We start from the raw sequence: 23,182 nt of genomic DNA on the forward strand, positions 1-23,182 counted from the left end.
GAGCCACTGCACTCCAGCCTGGCCAACAGAGCGAGATTCTATCTCGAAAAAAAAAAAAAAAAAAACATCGAAGAAAAACTCACAGCTAACATTATACTCAGCAGTGAAAGACTCAATGCTTTATCCCTCAGATCGGGAATGAGGCAAGAATGTCTGCTCTACCTTTTTCAATTCAACATCATTCTGGAAGTCCTAACATGTGTAATAAGGTAAGAAAAATAAAATAAAATGCATACTAATTGAAAAGAAGTAAAATTATCTTTATTCACAGGTGATACGATTTTTGGCACACACACAAAAGAAAGAAGGGCTGAAAATCAGTACATAGCCATCTATCTTAAGAAGTAAAAAAAAAAAAACCTAGCACATTGAATCCAAAAAAATGGAGGAAGATGTAAATAAAGAGCAGAATTTAAGGAAGTGGGGAAAAATATGCACTAGAAAAGATAAAGTCAAATTGAGTTCATTAAAATGACTAATAAGATTGATAACCCCTGGTAAGACGGATGAAGCAAAAGAGAGAAGACATAAATTATTAAAATCTGGAATAAAAATAAGGACATACCACAGACACCAGAAAGATTAAAAGACAATATTATAATCTCAAATGTCAATATATTTGAAAATTTAGAATCAGAGAAACTCCTAAATATGTACTACTTAACAAAACTGACACCAAAGAAACAAAATCTGAAAAGTCAAACAATGAGATAAGTTGAACCCAGAATGAAAAACTGCCTACAAAGAAAACTCTAGATCTAAATCCAGCAAATTTAAATCTAGAGTTTGAATTCATGAAAGAAACGTTGCCAATCTTATACAAACTCTTCATGAAAATAGAAAAAAAAGAAAACATTCCACAACTCAAGTTTTTGTAACCGAAATAATCTGAAAGCTTCTAACATCAGAAAAAAAAGTTTTCCTAAATAAAAAAAAATAAAATAAATCAAATACAATAATTTATAAGACAATAATACATCACAACAAAATTGGTTTTATTCTAGGATGCAATATTGTATTTATGTTCTAAATTTGCCACATTAATACAGGAAAATTAAAAGTTACACAATCATCTCAATCAATGTAGAAAAGGTATGATAAGGCCGGGCGCGGTGGCTCAAGTCTGTAATCCCAGCACTTTGGGAGGCTGAGATGGGCGGATCACGAGGTCAGGAGATCGAGACCATCCTGGCTAACACGGTGAAACCCCGTCTCTACTAAAAAACACAAAAAAAAATAGCCGGGCGTGTTGGTGGGCGCCTGTAGTCCCAGCTACTTGGGAGGCTGAGGCAAGAGAATGGCGCGAACCCGGGAGGCGGAGCTTGCAGTGAGCTGAGATCAGGCCACTGCACTCCAGCCTGGGCGACAGAGCGAGACTCCATCTCAAAAAAAAAAAGAAAAGGTATGATAAAATCCAAATACACTAATGATAAACATTAGCAAAGAAGGAATAAAAGGTAACTAGTTTCTTAACATCTATAAAAGCACACAGGAAATATCACAATTATGAAAGGTTTAAAAGTTTTCCCTTTAAGACTGGGAATAGAAAAGGTTATCTCATATGATTACCCTGACATTCAAAGGAATCCCCAGATAAATTATTTTAATTAATAGGTGAATTGAGCAAGATTGCTTGATACAATATTAGTATACAAAAATCAACTGCATTTCAATACTAGGGCACAGAAATGAAAAATAGTTAAACATTACCAGTTAAGAAAGAAAATTTTTTAAATCCAATATCCGAATCCAATATTTAGATATATAAATGTTATATATCTAAAAATATATATAAAACCTGTACACATAAAACTATAGTTATGATAGATAAAGAACACCTAAATAAATGTAGAGACATATCAAGTTGATGTATAATGAGTGAATCCCATAAAGATATTAATTATCTCCAAACTTATCTAAATTCAATATAACTGCAATTAAAATCACAACAGGTTTCTGTGGCAATTGAGAAACTGATTCTAAAATTTATATTGCAATTCAAAGGGACAAAAATAGCCAAGACACACTTTAAAAAGAAGAAGGTGGTAAGATTTCATCTACTGAATATCAAGTCTCATTACAGAGCAACAGTAATTAAGACACAAGGCTAGACAAATCAATCAATGGAATCAAACAGCCCAGAAACATACTATCATCTACAAAGAAATTTAATTGGCCAGATGCAACGGCTCACGCCTGTAATTCCAGCACTTTGGGAGGCCAAAGTGGGTGAACTGCTTGAGCTCAGGAGTTCAAGACCAGCCTGGGCAGAATGGCAAAACCCCATCTCTACCAAAAATAGAAAAAATTAGTCAGGCATGGTGATGTGCCTAGGGTCAGGGAAATGAGAAGGGTGACCATGTGGGGTTGGAAATGATGGATAGGAATGGTATAGAAAGTGTGGGAGTTTATCTTCCATAATGAGAACCACCTGACAGTGCCTAATGCTGAAAATCAAGCACACCATTTAAGGATGTTAAAGTAAGTCTCAAATAATCAGCTAAGACAGATAAAAGTACTTGTCCTGTGGAAGGGGACAACTACAGATATAAAGTTGGGGGTCTACTGTTTAACAAACCTTGTAAACTACTGTTTGACTCTTTGAAACTTAAAAAAAAGTACTGGGGAGAAAAATGCCAGTATGCCACCATTTATAAGCAGAACCTACATGAACCCATCTGTTGCTTACTTCTTTACTTTTCTCTATCACATTCTGTGAAGAGTCAGTATTAACTCTTTGCCTAAAGGAAAGTTCTCTAAGTAGACATAACTCCCCAACTCTCTTGATTAGCTCATTTGTCAGTCTTAATAGGAATATAAAAGATATACACAGATACATCTAAGTATATTTATTAATTATACTCAGGAATATGTAGGAATTATTAGTAAAGGAAATGAAACTCAACCTTTCTTCTCTTCTATCTCCTAACGAAAAGCAAAGTATAGGTGAAAGTTAAGGTATATAATGACTTAAATAAAAAGAAAAGATAAAAAGAATAGTTTAACAAGGATTTCCACTTGTGAATCACAACACATGAACTATGGGAAAACGGCAGGAGATGAGCTATAGTGTGGAACTATGAACTTAAGCATTTCTAAATGTAGTTTAAAATACATATAACTTTTAAACTCAAGATACACACATTTAAAACACTACTGTTGTCAAGTTAAGGTGCCCCTAATATATAAAAATTAGGCCAAAGACAGTATAATACAATTATTTGAAATATGTTCATTTATCACTTTCTAAATAAATCTGATTTATTCTTAACTGACATCTTAATTATCCATATTTACATCTGGAATATAACAACTTTTCTCTCTTTTAACAATCCAAGACAAACAAATATTATGATTATACATTAGCTCTGCCTCCTCAGTTTCTAGAGCTGAAATGTCATGTCAATTACTTAATAAGATTTAATTTTACCTTGTTTAATCTGTCCTTGCACAATATTACTGGAAGTTGGAGGGGAACCCCTTGCCTTAGAAAGGTCTGGGGTGCTTGGTCTAGGTGGCCTTAAAAAAGAAGAAAAAAAATACAAGATATATTTTGACACCATCATGTTTCCAGAACTATTTAAAATAAAAAATTTTCTACTTCTAAACAAATCACAAAACAAACATATATAGAACATTTTCAATTTACCATTCCAGAAAGATTATTTTGGTTTGGACCTATTAACGTTTTCCATTTCAAATGAGTAAATGATTAGCAAGTAAAAATCTGACATGTACAATTTGTGCTTTATATTAGTTTAAGAAATATTTTCGGCCGGGCGCGGTGGCTCAAGCCTGTAATCCCAGCACTTTGGGAGGCCGAGACGGGCGGATCACGAGGTCAGGAGATGGAGACCATCCTGGCTAACACGGTGAAACCCCGTCTCTACTAAAAAATACAAAATCTAGCCGGGCGAGGTGGCAGGCGCCTGTAGTCCCAGCTACTCGGGAGGCTGAGGCAGGAGAATGGCGTAAACCCGGGAGGCGGACCTTGCAGTGAGCTGAGATCCGGCCACTGCACTCCAGCCCGGGCGACAGAAAAAAAAAAAAAAAGAAATATTTTCTAACATTGTACTTAACCCTTTGTTCTTTAATATTCAGATGCTGATATTTCAGCCTACTCCACAGCACTAGTCCAAGTGAATTCACAGAAAGATAGATTAAAAGCATTCAGCCCAAAAACCTGAAAACAGTCTTTAGGCATTAAGAAATCTTGGACCGTAGAGGCATACTGTTTCAGTTGTGAATTCTGACACTACCACTTACTAGCTATGTTACTTTAGGCACATTACATCATCTCTCTGTGTCTCAGTTTTGTTATCTGTAATAAAGGGATAATAAAAGTACATACCTTATAGGGTTAAGGGCACTAACAAGTTAGTTTTTGTAAAGTACTTACAACACAGACCGACACAGAGTAAGTGCTATATAAGTATTTGTTAGAATTGTTTTTAATTCTTCATATGGTAAATGCTCACTAGAGTATAATAAAAGTTGCCTCCATAAAAGACAAATTGAGTCTAAGTATTCTAGAAATATTAAAATAGTATTCTGCATGTTAAAAGTTTTCTTTCTCTATTGAAAATTCTGACTATACTTCTCACAAAATTCTGAAGCCAAATCTCTGAACACATGCCAATCATTACATAAAAGTTACAATGGGAAGAAGCATTTAACCAAATACACAATTTTATTTTATTTTTTCTTTTGGAGACAGAGTCTTACTCTGTTGCTTAGGCTGGAGTACAGTGGCACAATCATGGCTCACTGCAGCCATGAACTTCCAGGCTCAAGCAACCCTCTCACCTCAGCCCCCCAAGTAGCTGGGACTACATACATGTAACCACCATGCCCAGCTAATTTTTTTTATTTTTATTTTTGTAGAGGCAGGGTCTCACTATGTTGCTCAGGCTGGTCTCAAACTACTGGCTTCAAGTGATCCTCCTGCCTTAGCCTCCCAAAGTGCTGTGATTACAAGTGTGAGCCACCATGCCCAGCCTCAAATATATATTTTGAATTGAATATTAGGGCAAACTTCAAGTACATATACAATTTCATAATTATATTTACGAGAGCTAGTCTATATGACTACCTCCCTCAATCCAAATTTTTAAAAAATAACATCTAAGTATGCCAACATATACATAAAATAGTATAATTTTATTATGTTTTAACCAGGCATTTTGAAACTGGTGTTTTAAAATGTAAAAAGGAAAAAACTGAGATGACACTAATGTAATAAAATTGTGTAGAGCCAAAAAAGAGTAATCAACAATGAAAAAATAAAACAGGTTTCTTTTTTTGAAACTTAATAAAATCAAACTATCATGGTCACACCTGGTAGGACCCTTCTTCATATGATCACCAATAAAAGTTGCATTGGTCATACTCATTAAAGTATTTGCCAAAGAAATGATAGACAGGAGATGCTGTGTGGTGACAGCACGGGACACTCCGTAAGTTCCCTTTCCTACTCCCTCAGTCGCTGGCAGCTTCCTTCCCACTTCTGATTTCCCGTGTGACAGTTTACAAGCAGGCTGATTATAACCCGGCAGCATCAGTGACATATGGCCTCCTCTTGACAAGAGACCAAACGATACTGTGCAGTGGGGTTTCAGCATTCCAAGGCGATCCAGGCAAACTTCATCCAGTACTTCATTCAAACCCCAGGCGTGAAGGCAGGACATAAACAGCTTTGCAGTGTCCATAGTTAAATTATATTCTAATAGGGTCAATGGCTTTGATTTGCTGGACCGATATTCAGGATCACTTTCTTCCCTTCTCTGCCTCATTATCTCCTCATCCTCCTCTTCATCATCAAGGAGGTGTTCCTTGATGTTCTCTTTGATCGTTTCTTTCACTTGTTGGAAGAGAACTGCTGCCCGTTTTCCAGTTAAAAAAGAGCCCCCTTTGTCTGAACTGCCAGATGCTTTTTGCAAATTCTCTGGGGAAATAAGCGCAGTATTCGGCCTAGAGGCTTCTTCAGTCAGGAGTTGAATAATCAACGCTTCCACATCAAAGAATAGCACATGTATGTCCGGGTCTGTTAGGTTTGTCTTTATTGCTTGAACCATCAGGGAGTTATGAGAATATTTAGGTAAATTTCCCTGTAATAAATATTTTTAAAAGATAATTATAATTAAAAGTGCTTAATTTCATACATTAATTAATAAGCAATAAATAATCAGAGGAATTAACATGATTATTAAGCTGTCCTTCTAGGAACCTGTATCATGAATAGTAACATACTAACTTTGCCAATCAACAGCACGTAACATATCAGCTTACACAATTAGAAGAACTTCATGCTGAAACAATCATAAAATTGCCAATTAGTTTAAAAACCAAGAAAATAACAGTTTATTATTGAAGCAGGGAGTCTCTTTCCTCATAGTACAGATTAAAATTTGTTTCAATAATTTGCGAGCAAATCCTGTCTCTGAGAACAAACTACTGTTCCACCTGATGGAATAATCCGTTTATCATGGCTCCTGATTCTTTAAGTTGCTACAACCATCATATCCCTCCTTTTTCCATTTTACCTTCAATCTCCCTATTCAAAGATTCCATTTCCTGAATAAAGAACATATTAGAGTTTACTTAGATCCTTTAAAAAATGCTATCTTTTGACCATGCTCCCTTTTCTATTTCTCTCCTCTTCTAGCCAAATTTATGTCCCTTTTAGCAAAATTTACTTAAAGTAGTAGACTAATCCAATGAAAATTCTTCAGTCCCTCTCTTCCTTAATGTCTTTGCAGTATATGACATTGTTATTTTTTGCTGAGACAGAAAGAAAAAGAGACAGAGACAGAGAAAGAACTAAAAGAAAGAATAAAAAGCCGCCTCCACAGCATCCTGGAGAGTAATAAAGACTTAACTGGAGAATACCTCCTGGTAAGTCTTCTACCTCTGTCAATCTCTCCCTCTCAGGCAGCTGCCCTGATAACTCATTCATCCTCCCACATGGGAACTATCACCTATATGTAGATGGCTTTCTAATTTCCCATCATCAGCCAGACCAGTCTCCTAAAGGAGTTTCAATCCTTTATCCCCAATGGTTTGTATTGGGAGATCCCACAGTACCTACCTTGCTTTTTAACGTTCTCATCGCCACCCCTCACTAAACCTGCTGGGCCTCCTGACTCATCAGTTGGAAATCATTCCGTTTTCTTCCTATCCCACTGTCACGACAGAAATTCAGACCCTTATCTTTGCTCCTCAAGACAGGTTTCACTGTCCCTGGTCTCTTACTCCAACACATGTGACCTCCAAAGAGCCACAGACTTCCTTCCGAGGCAAAAATCTAATCATGTCACTCTACCAAAAAATTTCCATTATCATGAATTATTAAGAAAATAGACAATACAAAATTCTTAAAACTAAACAAAACATAAGTGAATATCTATCTGATCTTGAGATGAGAGTGGACTTTCTAAACATACTTAAAAGTTCACTATGATAAAAAACATGTTAAATGACAACTAAAAAATAGGAACAAAATATTCCAGAAATAGGACTAATGAAGAGTTGTAATAAATACAAACATTTCTTAAAAGCAATAAGAATACTATTGCCAAAAGAAAAAAAAAAAGAAAAAAGAAAAAAACTATGAAGAACAAAGACAGTAAAAGAAACTAAAGGGTGAAAATAAAGGGTGAATATAGGGAAAACCTGCTCAAATTGGTTGTCAAGGAAATAACAGTTAAAATGACCACAAGATAAATGTTTTATCTTATGAACTTATTAGCAAACAGTAGACAGTAAAAACAGTATAGAGAAAGTCAAACTCATACACTGCAGGCATGAATTTAAATAGTTTTAAAAGAGTAATTTGGCAAAATACCTCATGAGCCTTTCTGATTGATATTGTTTGATCCAATACATTTATTTCCAGGATCCTATCTTAAATAGTCAGAAATACAGACAAGGATTTATGTTCAAAGATGTTCAGTGAAACCGTAGCCAATATTTTAAATTGGAAACCACCTAAATATCTACAATAAGGAAACCAGTAAATAATTTATGCACAGCCATATAATAAATATTGCAGTATTTATAAATCACATTTTATGTGTACATCTAACCATGTAGGAAAATACCCATGTTCCAATTTTAAGTGAAACTATACACACACCCACATGTGCACACACACACACACACACACACAAGTTATGGTTCCAATTTCAAGTATTTAAAGCTTAAGTATATATATACACACACACACATATATATAAGCATGGCAAGAAAGACTGCTTATGTGTGTGTGTGTGTGTGTGTATATACATGTGTGTATATATATGGGTGTATATATATACATATATACAGATGTGTATATATACACACAGACACACACACACACCCCCATATAAGCAGTCTTTCTTGCCATGCTTATATATATGTGTATGTGTGTATATATATACTTCAGCATTAAATACATGAAATTGGAACCATAACTGGTGTGTGTGTGTGTACATGTGGATGTGTGTATAGTTTCATCTCACTTAAAATCTGTATATATGTATATACATTTGTGTGTATATATACACGTATATATATATACACACACACACACACACACACACAGCACAAAACATTCTCCAAGATATACTGCTGCTTACCCTTCCAATTTCATCTCTCACCACAATCCCTATAACTTCCACCAAATCAAACCACTTGCACTTTTCTGGACCAAAGTATGTGTGTGTATATATATATATACAAAGTGTGTGTGTGTATATATGTGTGTATATATACACACACACACACATATATATGTGACTGGAAAGAAATGTGTGAAAATATTAATAGTAACTACAATCTTGTGATGGAATCATAGAACATTTTGTTTGTATTTCTACATATTTCTTAGATTGTATATAATCATATAATCAATGTATATTATTTTAATAATTAGAAAATAAAGCTCTAGAATAAAATGTGAACTCCTTTAGCACAATTTTCAAAGTCCATTACAGTTTGACACCAAATATACCTTCCGAGCTTTAACAAATAGGCCCTAGTACCAAAACTATGGCCCCTCACATATAAATCCTTTTACTTATTCCCCTTCCCAAAATGCTCTTCCTTCACTCCAATCCCTTCTCTTCCATGGAAGCCCTATTATTCCACAAGTATATGTATATCAAATCATCACACTGTACACCTAGGATATACACAATTGACAATTTGTCAATTGCCCCCAGTAAATTGGTGGGGGGTGGGAGAAAGAGACTAATTCTGCCAAGGAGGTTATTGAATTCAACTCCCACAACATTTTATGTCTACTGTGTATCACATATTTGTATGTCTTTGCCACATTTATATAATTTGTTGTTCTAGATATTTACATTTTCCTATACTCTACAGGAACATTTCAAAATCAGGGACCAATCATGTCTTACTCACCTTGTATAGTCTAAACCTATTACAGTACCTAACAGAATGAACAAAGACTATTACGAAAATTGTATAAAATTGGCTGGTCCAAGTGCAGTGGTGTTTAGAACTAATTGGTCACAACCAGTTACAGATTTCTTTGTTTCTTCTCCACTCCCACTGCTTCACTTGACTAGCCTTAAAATTTTTTTAGGAAAATTATTTTAAATTGCCAATCAGCTCTTCTGTCATAAAATTACCACAAATCCCTTTAATTGGTCTCTCTTCTGTCTTAATTTCCTCCCATCTGACCACGTTTCTTTCGAGCTTAAGAGACTTCAACATTCTGTTGAACCCAAGGATAAAATCCAGGCTTACCTGCAAAGCACAAAACATCCTCCAAGATATACTGCTGCTTACCCTTCCAAGTTCATCTCTCACCACAATCCCTATAACTTCCGCCAAATCAAACCACTTGTACTTTCCAAGACCAAGTAGTTTCAGACATTTGTATTTCTGCATATGCTTATGCCAGAATCATGCTCCCTCCTGAATCTCTCTTCTGACACTCAAGTCATACATACTTCTACTCATCCTGCAAGAAGTATTTCAAGTGGCTTCTCTTCTGAAAATCACTTACAAATTTTCCAAGCAGATCTATCACTATTTCCTGTGGGTAAACTTCTGCTCTAAACATTTCTATACTACAGTTAAGCATCCTAAAATACATAAACAATGTGATAAATTTACACTACACAATCATAAATATAAAGTTACAAATGCAGAAAACAATCAAGACTTTCCGAATCTCATTCTCGTATATTTAATTCATTCATTCTCCCAACTGCGTAACACCTATTATGTCTTGTGTTTGTGCAGGGTACTGAGGGTACCAAGATGAGTCAGAAATGGTTTTTCTAGTCATGGAACTCAAAACAGATGATGACATGTACATAAGTTATTATAATGTTGGATGAATGGTGCCATAAAGAGAGATGGCAAGGCACAAGAAGGGGACCCAATGGAGAAAGTACCAACTCCACCCCGGGTGACCAGGAAACCCTCACGGAAGATGTAATGAGCAATGAAGGTGCACTCCTGGCAGAACAATGGCCAGATGTGAAACAGGACAAAGGCAGAAGCATCACACAGTGGATACTGCTGAAACCACAAGTGTCCAAGACGAAGAATGCAAGGCATGGCTTTATCCTGCAGGCTCGGGAGCCACTAAAGTAGTATTTTTCTCAGAATCATCAGGAGTGCTTGTTAAATACAGCTTCCTGGGCCTGATATCGGACCCGAACCAGTATCTTTAGGAATGCGTCAGAATCTAATGAGCACCCCAGATTACTTTATGCAGTAAAGTTTGAGAACTGTTGTCTAAAAGTTTTAATGAGGGGAGTAACATGATCAAACTTAATTGTATAAACATTTATCTACCAGCAATGTTGGCTAAAGGGAGCAAAATCAGTAATGAATGTGAAATGGAAGGCAACTGAAACCATCCAAATGAGGGAAGATAAAAGCATGCAATAGCACTGAGCATGTAGAAAACAGGACAGGTTGAAGAACATATACATTACCCTTTTATTTCTCATAGCACTGTGCTTTATCTTTTCTTTTTCAGACACTGAATGGATAATGTCAGACACTATGCTTACTGCTTTTTACCTACCAACAGTAGTTTGAGTGAATACTACATAAAATTACATAAATATTTTATCTAAAATAATATTGATATGGAAAATTATTATTAATAATGATAGCTGCCACATACAAAGCTGTTGTTATGGCCTAGGCACCAGACTAGGTATTAGGGCTGGTTATGTCACGCAGAAGATAAAATATCATCATATATCAATATTAGGTAGACAGACCCGACACTGGGTATGAAGGAATAGGTAGTAACAACATTAGGTAAAAGAGCCCACCACAGTGCTTTGGCAGATGCTGCCTCTCTGGGAAAGACCTGCAAAATTCTTTCAGGATAAAGATAAAGACCATTGCTACAAAAGAATATAAAATCAAACATGCTTGGTAAAGAAACTATTGAAGCAGCACAAGTGACTTGAAGAAAAAAGGAGGCTAGAGTGGTAGCCTCAAGACAGCCCTTGAAGCTCTTGCACCTGATGTCAACCCCACATGCCTGCTTTCCGCACCTGCAGATCTGCGAATGTTTCTGTCCCTTCCTGGGAGGTGTGCCAGCAGACAGCCCACGTGCATGGACACCTGAAACGTCATCTAGTGTCTGGGACAATGATATCTGTATACAACTGTGTGTGATTCCTCTTATCGGAACTTCTTAGTGCACTGATTGTGTCATTGTAGCAAAAACTATACCTAACAGCAATCCACAGAAAAAGAAAGAGTTGAAAGACGAACGAAAGAAAGAAAGAAAGAAAGAAAGAAAGAAAGAAAGAAAGAAAGAAAGAAAAGCAAAGAAAAAGAAAGGAAAGAAAGAAAAAACGGGGACAAAAACAGCTGAGAAGATAACAGGAGGAGACAAAAGAAAAGAAGAGAAAATGACTAACCTTGAAGTCCTATAGATAAACTATAAAATTTCTGATATCACCAAGTCCTGCATAATTTGCAATACCTGACAATAGATTTAACTAACCCAACAAAGTCTTGTTACAACAAAATATAGGTATGCAGCAAAGTTGTGAGGATATTTTGGCTAAATGCATGGAGATGGCAGAATTAATCACCAACATGTCTGATATTGTAATATAGTACACTAAGTTTATCTATGGGAAATTAAAACATCTAACAAACTCATAAGTCTCTGGGCTTAATCATAAGATATTTATGTCTAGAGCACACTAATTCATTCAAATGAGCTTATTATACTCTCAACAATTTCAAACACAGGCTATCGGATCCAGAAAATTCTCTAGCAGGAAGCTTAGTATGCTTCCGCTGCTACCTTTATTAAGAACGTTTGAAATGTGTGCTCACAAACTCACCTTTACATTATCATGGAAGAAGATTAAATTCCATTTAACAAATATTTGTGAAGTGCCTTTTATGCGCAAGATGCTTGGGAGAAAATAAAGCCTCTGTTCTTAGAAGAAAGCCAACACGGAAAGCTAAATTATAAGGTACATACAAATGAAAAGATCTCAAATTTGCTAGTAAAACTCAACGATAAATGCAAAATACATCCATCTACACACACTTACTTAGAAGGGTAGTAAGACAGACATATTTGACATTTTCAGTGTAAAAACCAAGTCGATTGTAACTTTAAATACAGAGCTAACCATTTCAGATTTTAAATAAGGAATCTGACTTAAAATATTACAGAAATAAAACCACAGACAAAAATTATTCGATTGCTTCCTCATTGCTGAAAGTGAATCTGTGGCAATTATAGGTTAAGAGTAACAGGTAAAATTGTCTCTCAAGTGAAAACCCAAGGAAAACAACAGAACTATGATTCATGAGATTAATCTGCATTCAAGCATGGATATTTTTCAGCACATAATCACACACACACACACACATACACACACACACACACAGACACACACACACACACACACCCATATGCAGTAGCCTCCAGCAACAAAAAAGCAATAACTTAGAATCTGCAGAGGAAAAAATGTTGATGAATCCTTGTTTATCATTATTATATATTTATAATGTTTATCATTCAATATTTTAATATATTCTAGGGTTAAATCATGTCTGGTGAAACACCTGAAAGCTGTGTTTTCTAAAACCAATATTATAATGATACTCTCAGTGTATTTCGTTTCATCCTATGACAAAGAGAAACGTAAAACAATGGCAATAATTGCATTCTTTCACCATTCCCTTCAATGATCCTGACTTAAAGCTTACTTATTTCACAATCATTTTTTAACATTGCAGTTTTCAAGAGGATTTTAAAATACCTTGTAAAATAATTTACTATTTATCTTGAATGAGCACTGAGTCCAATCTATAGTGATATCAAATGGTTCCTATAGCCAATTAAAAAGAGTTTATTTATACCAGCAAGCACTACAGACATAGGCTGATTTTCATGCTAAAGTATAAAGTAGAAGAGTTAATAATTAAAAAAAAAAAAATCAGAATCTCCTTTGAAAGCAGAGATTAAGGATATTAAGAACAAGGCTAAGAAATACCACACATCTAACACAAACACACACACACACACACACACACTTCTATAGGTATTAATACCTTGAATCTTGAAATGGAAAACAAAAAACACTTGACAAATCTTAGTATGCTGTTTTACAAAATCATGTAGCCATATTACATTGCATGTTCTAAATAATGTTAAATTTCCGTGAAAAATGGTTTATTGCCTAATAATATTTTGGCAGGAAAAATAAGTTAAATATTTAATAATTTTACTATTGATTTAGTATAGAATGTTTATTGAATAAAAGTTTTAAAATAATTTCTGAAATTCTGCTGCATGTCAAATGTAAAAGGTCACTGAAGAAAACAAATTGATGTCTTGACATAATTTTAAATAGCTAAGGGAAAACCTCATCATCCACCAAAAAATATGCACAATATGGTTTCAATATCAAATATTTTAAGTACTAGAAAAAAGGAAGAAAGGAAGGAAGGAGGAGAAAGGCAGAGAGTGAAAAGGGAGGCACAAAAATTAGAAAATGTCAAGAAACTGTGGAAGACTGAAATGGATATTTGGTGCCCTCTGCTGTTGTTTTGCTGTTACTTAACATTAAGAGTTAGGATAATACAAGTGAGTTTTCTTTCATCAGAGAATCCATTTATGTTGGAAATAGACAATATATACCACTATTCATCTTAAATATTTTATTTTAGACAGGATAAGTCTTCATGAGTAGGTGTGAATGACAATATAGTCATGGAGTTCATGTTATTTGACTTTTCATGTGTTTTCATTAACAAGCATGTTAATAAGCATAAACCAGAGATATTTAACTGACTGAGGTTTTAAGGTTTGATATTACACTATAATTTCATATGATATAAAATATAAATCAACTAAGTAAGTTGTAACCATTAAGTATAAACGTTTAGGTCATGCCTTTGATAAAGAAAATATCTTTCAAAGATATTTCTGTAGACCATGTCTCACTGGATAATGCCTGAATAATAATATCCAAACAGTGTTAATATACTAAGAAGTTAGAAGATCAATATATTAAGAGCTTCCACAACAGTAGCACAAGAGATTGATTTTTCAACTCTTCCCAAAGGGCCGAGTTACCAAAGTAACAAGACCAGGAGTGTTCCTCCACTGTACAGACCTTTACACGACTCAGTTAACTTCCCTAGCATCAATTCTTCTATCTTCCAAATAAAGAAAAGACTGCCTGCCTCAACGAGTTGTTGTAAACAGCGAACAGATAATGCAAGCAGTATTCCTTTCACTGGTAAGGGAGAGATAACAAAACCCTGCTCACTTTATCTCAAATGAATGTATCAAAGATACATGTGAACATAGTTTATACGAAGTGAAAGAAACAAAATGCAAAAATCCAAAGAGCTCCTAGTATAACACACCCTTCTAGATATGCTGAAACCCTTAATACACTTGTAAAGGAATGGAAACAAGGGTGAGATTCCGGGAGGCTCCACTTGGTAAGAACAAGGATAAGACTAATAATGAGAAAATGAAAAGAAAAAAAAAAAAAAACTGCCCTAATCGACCCTGGGGCACTGTGATGAACAAGCCCTAATTTGAAATGTTCATGCTCACGTAGATTCTAAGCTATTTTGAACTCTCTTCTCTCATCACTGTCCAACTTGGCCCACATCTCACTATTCTCTCCTCACAGTGGCCATGCCCACGTGCATCGGCACAGGCTGCTCCCTTTGCCTGGGATGTTTTTCCTCCTAATGTCAAGCCTCTCTCTTCTGAAAAGCCTTCCCAACAACCTTTCAGGTCAGTTTGTCTCCTTGGGGTTCTCTCCCACTTGGTTCATATCTTAAGTAGTAAAAGGCTCAACACAACGAACTGCACACTTTTCTCCCACATCACAGCAGGAACTCCTCAATGCCAGGGCCCAGGGCCCACTGGGTGTGGGTGTAACTTATGCCCTCTCCAGCTGGTTCTAGCTTGGGGCCTAGCTTATAGTATGCACTCAATATATGCTGAATGAATGCATGAATCAATCAATCAAGAGTATTAAGCTATGTATGTTGAACAACTATTGTGATGTTTTCAAACATGTTATCCCATTTAACTTCATTACAACCCTATTATACCAATTTTAAAACTAAAACCAAGTTGAAGATAAGAAATAAGTCAGTCACCTAAGGTCACACAGCAAGTCAATGGTGACAATACAAGAGGAAGTCAGGTTCCTCCTCTATCTGCCTACCACTTCCAACATGTTTTGAATAATTCTACTTATCAAGAGACTCTTAACATTCATTCTGTAGAGATTTTAGAGAGAAAGGAGGTGGTGAGGGAAAGGGTGAATCCACTCCACATTAGTGAACCCTCAAATCCTGGGTGATTTAGTGATTCAATGAACACTTCGTGCTGAGCACTGGAAATGTGAGAAGCAATATGGTGTGGTCCTCTGAGAAGCTCTTTGTCTGATACAGAGCAGTGGTTTTGAGCAGGCGGTAATTCTCCCCTCACTCCCAAGGGACACTTGGTAACGTCTGGAGACACTTTGCTAGTGACAACCTGGAAGGGGTGCTAATAGCATCTAGTTGGTAGAGGCTAGGGATGGTGCTAAAAATACTGCAGTGCACAGGATTCCACAAGAAAAAATTATTCAGCCAAAAATGTCAATAGTGTTGAGGTTGAGAAACTCTGATATGGAGAAGTAGAGACGGAAATAAATCTACCTGCTTACATATATTGGTACTATAGAATAAGTACTAGGATAGCAATATAATCCAAGTGCCAGAGAATCAGAGAGGAAGAGACCTAACTGCCCCTGTCTGATTTGGCTGTATTATTATACTTGAAAAATTCAGGAAGCCTTTGTAGGGACAGAGGTCACAGAACTCATGCTCATGAGATGAGTAGGAGTTAGCCAGGTGAAGGGTGGGACAAGCATACAGCAAGTACTACACTTACTGAAACAGAAGTGAAGGAGACTAAAAACCAAGTAACATTACACTGTAAAAACCTAAAATCCTGGCTTATGCTGATAAATCCCTTCCCCTTTTACCGTTTCCATTCTTTTTCCTACCTCGTCCATTCTACCCATCTGTTTGCCTGAGAAAATATCACTTTTACCAGAGCTGATTGCTGCTTGGTGTGATTGTGATTGAGATGTGAATGCAATTAGGAAAATCAGTATTTTATACAAAATAAGAGAGAGATCAGTGGAAGACATTAACAGAAAGATCTTTGGATATATTTTACCTGTTGTAGTCAGTTGACAGCATCATATAGAATTCCAGCCACAACCACTATGTACCAATTATACTTCTTAAACTTGGACAATGCAGTAAACTGTCTCCCTGAGATATTTCTATTCAAGGTTAATTTTAGGGCCTGCAATATCATGTCATATAAATCATCTTATGAGACTCACACTGGAAAAAATGTTTAAACCTTGAAGTCATTGTCCCTGGCTCACACCTTTGCTGGCCATCCATTGTCCCAGGAAAGTTCAGCATTCGTATAGGTCAGTGATTTCAACTTATGGTCTGCAGTTGTTGGGGGTCAAGGGGCCTCCTTATGAGATGTAAAAGGATTCAAAGTAGGAGGGCAAATGACACAACGTTAAGCATAGGGTAATTCAGTAAAGTGAATCACTAAGGTTACTTTCGCTAATTATGCTACAAGTGTTATTTTTATATTTTGCTATTTATAACCTTAAATTAGCACGTGACCAGTTTTCTAGAACAGGAGTCCCCAACCTTCAGGTCACGAACTGGCACTGGTCCACAGGTCCACGGCTTTTTAGGAATGGGGTTCTACAGCAGAAGGTAAGCGGCAGGCAAGTGAGTACTACCACCTGAGCTCCACCTCCTGTCACATCAGCAGCAGTATTAGCTTCTCATAGGAGTGAAAACCCTATTGTGAACTGTGTATGCAAGGGATTTACGTGTGCACTCCTTATGAGACTCTAACTATGCCAGTTTCATCCCAAAACCATCTACCCCAGGCCACGAAAAGACTGTCTTGCATGAAACCAGTCCCTGGTGCCAAAAAGGTTGGGGCCTGCTGTTCTGGAGACTTTCAGCATTCTAATTAGATGTCATACTATTATGAACTGTAGAGTAATGGTACAAAAATTTTACTGCATATGAACACTGGACAGTCTCACATAAAGGATGCCTTAATAATCCGTACATCATAAGTGCCGGCTTTCAAATGCTGTTATCTTGCTTTCAAATTGCAAGTTCCTATTAGATTCGTCATTTAGTTTGGGGATTTTTACTTGCATCAACAATATTTTAAACTATAATTTTCCAAAACACATTCATAAGGCATGTATGAATCCTATTGTTAAATGCTATCTTAATCCTTACTCCCAAATTAGCCTGTTAGATGGCACTGCATTCTTATCACGAGGCTCTTTATCCAGTGGGAGGAGAAAAGACCAGGAAAGTGCACCACCAAATACTAAAAGCCATAGTGACTTTCACAACTTCCCCTCCACTCAACCTCAGCCAGCCACTCCCACGGCCATGCACACTGGGTCCTGTCCTTACCTGAGAAACCTTAAATGCTAATATCCCCACTCTGGCCACACCTTCTAGAGTTCCAGATCTTCCCCACACCTGCTCTTCAGCCTCTTGGAGCACAAACTGCTACAACCTGTGGGTGGGAATCATCTGGGAACCTTTGAAACCTCCCACAGAAAGGTTGCACTCCATACCAATTAAATCAGAAAATCCTCGTGTAGGAGCCAGGTGCCAGTAGTCCCTAAAGATCCTCAGGTGATTTCAGATGCAGCATGGTTTGGGAACCACTATCATGGGGCATTCAGGCCCTGGATTCCACAATTTCCTCAAAGACCATCAGCCCCTCTTCCCCTTCCTTGTCTGTGCTAACACAGTCGGTCCTAGCAATCAGTGTTTCACAACCACCCTCCATTCCCTTTAACGTCTGCATTTCAGCTACAAATTCAGTGAATCCTTACACTGGCTCTCAGACCCCTCCTTCCCTAATCCCTACCACTCTCATCAGGTCCCCAACTCAGGATCACTCCCTTCCTCCCTATGGACAATCTTACCGCCAACTTCTGGGAGAAATGGGAAGGCTTTAGGAATGTTCTCTCCTCAATCCCCATCCACTATCCACAGAAACATACCATCTGGACACCCAGCCTGTGCTCTTTCCCTTCAGTTTCAGAAATAAGGTTTTCCTCCTCCACATCAAGGCCAACTGCCTTCCCTCCCTTTACCTTTGAAATCGCCCACTCTCTCATGCCCTGGGGAACCTACCTTCATCAATTATCAATTCCTCCCTATCCTGATCTAGAATGCTCCTTTCACTACTGGATCATCATCCTCAGCCCACAAATACTCTCAGCTGTCTTCAAAACTACATCTCTCTCTAGCTACTCTCTTTCCTTCTCTTCTTATACACATCTTTCAAAAGTATTCTACATTTGTTACTATTTCTATTTCCACACTTTCCTTTCACTCCTTAACCCTCCACAATCAACCTTCTGCTCTCAACGTCCTGGGAAGACAGTTCTTAAAAAGAATACTAATGACTTCACTGACAAACACATTTTGATCCTTCTAATACCCAACATCTACCACATTTGACACAAGTGATTACTCTCTACTCTGCCTGACACTCTCGATTCCCTCTGTTTACAGGTTAGCCCATTCTCTTGGCTCTCCTCACATGCCTCACACCACTCCTCCTCTAAATCGTTTCCTTTCCCTCCTCCCTTAAGGTTAGTAAGCCCAGAGTCTATCTCTGAATGATCTCCTCCACTTCCACAGTACTAAGAACCATCTTTCGTATGTCTCATCACCACAGTCCTACCTCAAGTTTCACTCTCTTAAAGGTCTGGCAGACATCACAACATAGATGCCCCATAGGAACCTCATACTCACCATAAACAAAGCAACTCCTTATCATCCCGGACAAAACCTGCTCTTACATTCGATATCACACGTGATAGAGCTACTTTCTATTCTATCACCCAATCAGAAAACCTGTGGGCCAACCTTCCTTCCACCCATACCTAAACAATTACGAAGTCTCACCGAATCTAACTCACAAATAGTTCTTGAATTTAAACTCTCCTCCCTATTACCTCTTGTCTGTTTTACATACTGGCTTTCATATATAGTTTCTTTTGAGAGTAGGATTACAAAGCTATTTTTTTTTCGACTTTGAAAGCCACTGAGTTAAAAGATAAAGCTTAAGTACCTTCACATGGTGCTTCAATGGACTTGCCTCATTTCCCACCACAACTGTCTCCCTGCATACGGTATTTCCTACTTCCTGCTTTGCTTGGGCCACCTAGTCCTCCCGGAACACACCGCAACCCATCTGCTTCCATCGTCTGACTATATCTACTCATCCATGAATGTCTCCTCCTCCAAGAAGCCAGTCCTGATCACCTCAAGCTAAGACAGCCTTCAGCAATACTTTCTGCATGTCTCAGCCATCTCCGCTACTTTATTGAATTGTATTTATCTGTGTGTATTTTCTGAAGGTAAATATGTCTTATTCATTTGGTTCCCCAGGACCTAACACAGTACCGAGTAGTCAATAAATGTTTAACTGAACTTGACTGATTCAATTATTTTCTAACAGAGGCTTTAAAAGTCAAGATGTTTGAAAAACTTCTATATGTTCTCATAAAGAACAGATTTTCAAACAGAAGAGAATAAATTATTTCAATTCCCAAAATATTAAAGTATTAGTATTTTGACATAAATATGTATATTTTTATAAATTACTTCACAATACCTCTGAGTTCCCAAATAAGAGTTAAATATAAAGTATCATACACAAGGACTAGAAAGATCTGGCTGCTGAAAAGGTCATAGGGTTTAATCCACCTAGCACTCCCTATTCTCTCAGCATTCTACTATTTGATTTATGATGTGAGATAGTAAAAGAAATTTCTTCTTAGCTGTATCTAACCAACATTCCACAATAATGTATATTTCTTCTTAATATAGTATATTTTTATTAATGTATTTGCAAGGAAAAAAAATTGTTCTGAATTTAAAACCATCATAGAACAAGACTGCTTTCCGTTGGCTCAGAACATGATAAATTATATTTAGTATGAACTATGAATCCCATTCATAAATCCATTGAACACCTATTATATGTAAGGCACAGGGTCAATAAGGCACTAGAACCACAGGGTTTATTAGGCTTCAGGAAGGGTTGTTCCATTGTATATGTCATTATTTGATGGTATTATGCAATCACCACAATAAATCCAGTCATGTCTAATTCAAGGATCCTTAAAAAGGGAAAAGAGCCAAAAATCCTGTAATCACCAGAAACTTAGCAAATATGAATTAAATATTTAGTTAATTTTGAGAATTTAGTTTTATTCCTTAATGTAATGGTTGAGATTGCATTCATAGTAACCTAAAACTCATTTCCTTCAAACTGGAGAAGACTTGGTGGAAAGGCACCCTGAGGTGGAAATTTTTAATGTATCCATCCCAAACTCTCTGAAATATATACACATGATGCACACATACATTTACCCATAAAGGAGCACATGCACTCACAACCTACATATAGGGTAATTTTCTACGTGTGTGAGAGTCCTATAACAGTGGACTTTTATTTTAATGGAGAACTTGGAGCAGATGTCAGATTTGTGGGAGCAGGAAGTGCTGATTAAATACAAAAATATCAATCATAAGGTATTACCTGGGGGAAAGATCATAAACTAGAAGAGTGGCAGAGGCAGAGAGAAGACTGCTTTCAGAAGGAGATAAAAATGACAAAAGTTCATTTTGGATTGGTTTTCAAGAGAAGATAGTTGGATAACATTTAGGATTTTTAATATAGATAATGAGACAAACAGTGATGACAGTTACTACGACAGAAAAAGTATTGGCAAACCTTTTCTGTAAAGAGTCATGTAGCAAATACTTTAAACTTTGAGGGCCACAAAGCTTTATGTCACATATTCTTAAGAATACTTTTAAAATATAAAAACCATTCATAGCTCAAGGGCCCTATTGACCTGTAGGCCACAGCTTGCACACACTAGGTAGTACCAAATAATGAGAAATGGAACGTTCTATGGGACATGATTTTGAGTTCAATCTTAAACATGTTGGTTTTAAAGTACCTTGGATAAAGCAGAGATCAAGCAAGCAGTAGGACCATCACTGGGAATATAGAAAGCAACAGAGCTTTTGAAAGTCTTGTAGGGCTAAAGAGAAAATTGAATATTCAAGGGACCAAGATCCTAGTGAGAAGGGAGGGAAAGAAAACAGAAGCTGACACAGGGCCATTCATGTCAAATGCCAAATACTGAAGTTGTGTAGGGAAACTAGGAATGTCTCTAGAAAACAAAACAGAGTTTTTGGCAGGGTTGTCATGCTAAGAAGATAAGAGTTAGGATTCAGGACTCGACAAGCAGAAGAACCTCATTAAATACTCCAGGATCTCTGTTGGAAGCCCTGGAAGGACTAGAGAAGTAGAAGCAAAATCACAGGTAGGCAGAGATTTAAAATACTGCAAACTAGCCTTGACTCAGGTTAGTCCCTGATTATATTAGTTGGTCAGCCTTTATTCTATCTGACCAGGAGAGAAAGGGTGAGCCCCCTCTAGAAGAGGACATCATTTGAACAAGCTACATTTTTTGTCTACAATATCTGGTATTTAACAAAAAATTACTAATCATGCCAACAGATTACAGCATAAAACTGAAATTATAGGCAATTAAAAGAGAGTCACCAGTAATACAGATATTAGAGTCGGCAGAAAAGATTTTAAGATAATTAGGATTAATATGATCAAGGAAATACAGAAAATGTTGGAAAAGAAGATAAAAGATAAAGAATTTCAGTAGATAACTGCAATCTATTTTACAAAAGGATCAGATAGGTACTCCAGAAACAAAGACTAATAATAACAAAAGTAGTAACTAAGTAAAGGAGTTTGTGGAAAAACAGAGCAGAAAACATTAGTCCTGTGGAACACAGAAAATATAAACATTGAAACACAGAGTGAGAAAAAGATTACAAAATACAGAGAAGAACATTAGACCTACGAAAAACATTTTTTTAAAAACGGGCAAAGGAGGGTTTTTTGTGTCTCTGTCTCCTTCAGTTCTGCTCTGACCTTAATTATTTCTTGCCTTCTGCTAGCTTTTGAATGTTTTTGCTCTTGCTTATCTAGTTCTTGTAATTGTGATGTTAGGGTGTCAATTTTAGATCTTTCCTGCTTTCTCTTGCGGGCATTTAGTGCTATAAGTTTACCTCTACACACTGCTTTAAATGTGTCCCAGAGATTCTGGTATGTTGTGTCTTTGTTCTCATTGATTTCAAAGAACATCTTTATTTCTGCCTTCATTACATTATGTACCCAGTAGTCATTCAGGAGCAGGTTGTTCAGTTTTCATGTAGTTGAGTGGTTTTGAGTGATTATCTTAATCCTGAGTTTCAGTATGATTGCACTGTGGTCTGAGAGACAGTTTGTTACAATTTCTGTTCTTTTCAATTTGCTGGGGAGTGCTTTCCTTCCAACTATGTGGTCAATTTTGGAATAAGTGCGATGTGGTGCTGAGAAGAACGTACATTCTGTTGATTTGGGGTGGAGAGTTCTGTAGATGTCTATTAGGTCCGGTTGGTGCAGAGTTGAGTTTGATTCCAGGATATCCTTGTTAACTTTCTGTCTCGTTGATCTGTCTAATGTTGACAGTGGGGTGTT

General features: G+C 36.7%; 1 protein-coding gene across 1 annotated transcript in view; it reads right to left on the bottom strand.

The window, feature by feature from the left end:
- WDR7 (WD repeat domain 7) overlaps positions 1-23,182 on the bottom strand; it is a 407,408-nt gene that overhangs the window by 286,883 nt on the left and 97,343 nt on the right. The window contains exons 15-16 of the mRNA XM_017890454.1: positions 5,338-6,107; positions 3,431-3,519 (exon numbers count right to left, since the gene is read on the bottom strand). Of these exons, the coding sequence (XP_017745943.1) occupies positions 3,431-3,519; positions 5,338-6,107 (859 nt within the window). The remainder of the gene's footprint in view (positions 1-3,430; positions 3,520-5,337; positions 6,108-23,182) is intronic.

This window comes from Rhinopithecus bieti, unplaced genomic scaffold (assembly GCF_001698545.2).
Source record: "Rhinopithecus bieti isolate Rb0 unplaced genomic scaffold, ASM169854v2 scaffold_17861, whole genome shotgun sequence".
In the NCBI taxonomy this organism is placed as follows: domain Eukaryota; kingdom Metazoa; phylum Chordata; class Mammalia; order Primates; family Cercopithecidae; genus Rhinopithecus; species Rhinopithecus bieti.